This window comes from Hipposideros armiger, unplaced genomic scaffold, assembly GCF_001890085.2.
Source record: "Hipposideros armiger isolate ML-2016 unplaced genomic scaffold, ASM189008v1 scaffold_284, whole genome shotgun sequence".
NCBI lineage: Eukaryota > Metazoa > Chordata > Mammalia > Chiroptera > Hipposideridae > Hipposideros > Hipposideros armiger.
Window position 1 is genome coordinate 3,750 of NW_017731634.1, and position 3,262 is coordinate 7,011.

The 3,262-nt window shown below is 59.4% G+C and overlaps 1 protein-coding gene across 1 annotated transcript in view; it reads right to left on the reverse strand.

Moving 5' to 3' along the window:
* Window positions 1-1,231: 1,231 nt before the first annotated feature.
* Window positions 1,232-3,262, reverse strand: part of CCDC27 (coiled-coil domain containing 27) — a 16,465-nt gene continuing 14,434 nt past the window's right edge. Inside the window, exons 9-10 of the mRNA XM_019658431.1 lie at window positions 2,854-2,958; window positions 1,232-1,357 (exon numbers count right to left, since the gene is read on the reverse strand). Of these exons, the coding sequence (XP_019513976.1) occupies window positions 1,232-1,357; window positions 2,854-2,958 (231 nt within the window). The remainder of the gene's footprint in view (window positions 1,358-2,853; window positions 2,959-3,262) is intronic.

Genomic DNA, 3,262 nt, shown 5'->3' on the forward strand with positions numbered 1-3,262 from the left:
GCTGGGGCGCCCTGGGCCTGCATGGCTCGGGGCTGGTCATCAGAGCTCGTGGCTGAGGGGCCAGAGGCCGAGGTGGCCTGCACCCCGCGAGCCGGTGCTGCACGGGTGAAAAGTCAGGCGTGGGCAGAGGGCAAAGCCTGGCGGGCGTCCAGCATTCAGCACGTGCTTCTGTGCCCAGGTCCTGCGGTGGCCGCACAGACGTCGGTTTGATTGACAGACAAGTGCCCCGCCCTGCTGGAGATTTCATCGCAGGAGCCATGGTGGTGTGGACAGAAAAGGGGCCACATGTTATGCCTGACAAGCTCAGGAGACTGAGCATAACCACAGAGGATGGTGTGAACATAAAAATTCCTAACTAAGGTGGGCCATGGCGGGGAGTCACATCTTGAGCTTCCTCATTAAGTTAATCTGTGCCCTTACAGTGGGCCTGTTCTTTGTCTTTCTGTACCTAAGATAACATCTTTAATCCTATTTTCAGACCAGAGTTGAAAACTGCAAAATTCCTCATTATTTTGCTCATCTCCTGATTAACATCTCTATGTGCTGAGAAAAGCAAACTGTTAGCTATTCTGCACCCTCCTGTGTGGGAGGAGTACCTGTCTCTCCAATTTACTCTTATCCAATCTCAGAGATTTCCCCAGTTTCCTTTGTCCCACCCCCTTCATCTATCACCAGTAACCTTCCTCCTTTGATTTTATGTATAAAATAAACTGCAAACTGCCATTTTGCGGAGCATTTTCTCAATGCATTGAGACTTTGCTCCCGGCAATTGTTGATAGTTTGGCTCAAATAAACTCATAAGTTTTCTCTTAGGCTGGATATTTTTCGTCAAAATATATGGAAGTACCCAACCCCACCCATCTTGCAAAGGGTTCCTCCCGCCAGCAAGGCAGGGCCCCAGGCAGGGCAGTCTCCGTGGGGGCAGGGCCTTCACAGGTGTGTGCTGCACCGGAGGCAGGACCTGAATGCAGTGGATAGGCCTAGACCTGGGACCACCGAGGCCACCCTGCTCAGTGTGGGGTCTCCAGGGAGAGAGCCAGGGGTAGGGGCTGGAGTACTGATGCCCAGCAAATGGGGGGAGGTGGGTGTCGATATAGCCCAATCCCCCGTTTGATTCCTGGGGGAGGAAAAGGTGAGGCCATGACCAACAACAGGGTTTAATTATGAATCAGAGCAAAAGGGGGGCATCGGGGCGGCTTCCAAGCTGCTTCCTGGCCTCAGCCGGCTGGGCCTACTTGGAGGAGACCACCTTCCTGGATTTGCTGGGCGAGGACAGGAGCTCTGGCAGCAGTGGGGGCACCTTGACACCTTTCTGTCTCAGCTGATTGTAGTAGTCGGTTCTCTCTCCACGATGACCCTCTGGAAAGGAATGCAGCAGAGGCTGCCTGGGCCGGACACCACCTGTCCTGCCCCAGGACGGCTGCAGCAGCTGGGGCGTATTTCCAACCCGTGCTCCACAGGTGGAGGGACGAAGCTCTGGGTTTCTTGCCAACTCCTGTGCTGAGAAGCCCTCACTCTCATCCCCACTCCCGCCCGACAAGCCCTAATTCCACCTGTGCAGTCCACTGAGACTCAGAGACCCCGGAGGCCCCTGGTCTGTCCCTCAGGCTCCTCCTGTCCCTCCCAGGGAGGCGGTCCCATCACCTCCCTAAGCCTCCTCTATGCCTGGGCTGTTTCCTGTGGGGCTCTGGCAAAGGAAAGGCCTGTTCCAGGCTCCTGGGCGGCCCTGATGACTCCTCCTATCCTTCCCTCCCTAGTCCTCCCCCCACCCATTCTCTCTCCCTCCTGTCCCACTTCCCTTCCCCTTCCTCTTCCCTTCCCCTTCCTCGCTTCCCTCCTTCATCTTCCCTTCTCTACCGCCTCCCTCTTCCCTTTGCCCAAACAGTAGGCAAGCCACGCAGACCTCCCCAGACCCGCTGCAGGGGTCCCCCTTTTCCTAGCACTGTTGCCACCCTGCAGGAACACCATTGGCCGCTGCAGTTGACAGAAGAAAGGAACCAGGTCTCAGGGAAATGTGGTGCTGAAGGCCAAGGGTATCTGCTGGGGACCAAGGGCTGTGACATCAGAGGGGCTTGGGGCCTGGGGCAGAAGCAGCCCCTAGTGACAAAGACCGCACAGCACTCCAGTAAGCCAGGCGCTGTGGCCCATGACGCCTTGACAGCAGGCGCACTGTCCCCGCTGTGGCCTTGACCTCGATGGCAGGCACAGGCAGGCACATGGTCTCCAGTGTCCACAGGGAAGCCCTGTGGCTCAGTGAGTCAAGTTGGGTGCACAGCTTCTTGGCCAAAGGCCAGGCGGGTGGTGACTCCACGGCAGGCCCTAAAGCCCGCGCCATTTCTGCAATGCCACCCTGCCCCCTGAGTCCTCTGCTTGGGGTTGGCGAGGAACTGGCACGGGCCCAGGCCGGGGACGGGGGTCCATGGCAGGGTCTGGCTCAGCGGATGGCGATTCTGCTGAGGCCATGCTGAGTGCCTGGAAGCGTGGTGAGGAGGCTGAGCTGGGCAGAGCCTGGGGACAGGCTCCTGCCACAGGAGACCCTCCAGAACCCCGGCAGCTTGGCTCCCGCCCCGGTGCCTCCCAGAGGGTTGCCTCTGCTGCTCGTCACTCAATGCTGAGGGCAGCCTAGCCTCGCCAGCCCCATGACATCACCGTCCCTTTGGGAGATCCGGCCTCCTCTGCCTGAGCACACGGAAAGGACAATCCGGGGCTCACAGTGAACAGTGACACTCATAAGGTCAGGATGAGCATGGGTGTCCCCAACATCCAATCCCAGCTCCCCTGCTGCCCTGATGCCAGGAGCTCCTGCCTGGAGTCGTGGCCAGGACCCAGGAGGCCGCTGAGGGCGGGCTCTACCTGCAGGGCTTCCAGGATGTCATTGTCAGAGATCTCTGTGGCCAAGGATTTGACCCCTGTGGTGCTGAAGGTGGCCTGCATGATCTTGGTTCTCAGCCTTTCAAGCTGGAAGCAAATGCAAAATACTGGCACAAGCCTTCGCGGGAGGAAGGAAGGTGCCCAGAGCCCGCTGAAGCTCTACAGAGGGCGGGCAAACTCCTTGCTCCTCACTGCTTTAGGGACCAGGAACTGCGCAATTCAGGGTGGTCTTCAGGGATAGGGGTGGGCCCTCAGGGGAGGGGCCGGCCCTCAGGAGGAGAGGCGGGGCCTCAGGGGGAGGGGTTGGCTCTCAGGTGGGGCGGGGCCTCACGGGAGGGGCCGGCCCTCAGGAGGAGGGCGGGGCCTCAGGGGGAGGGGTTGGCTCTCAGCG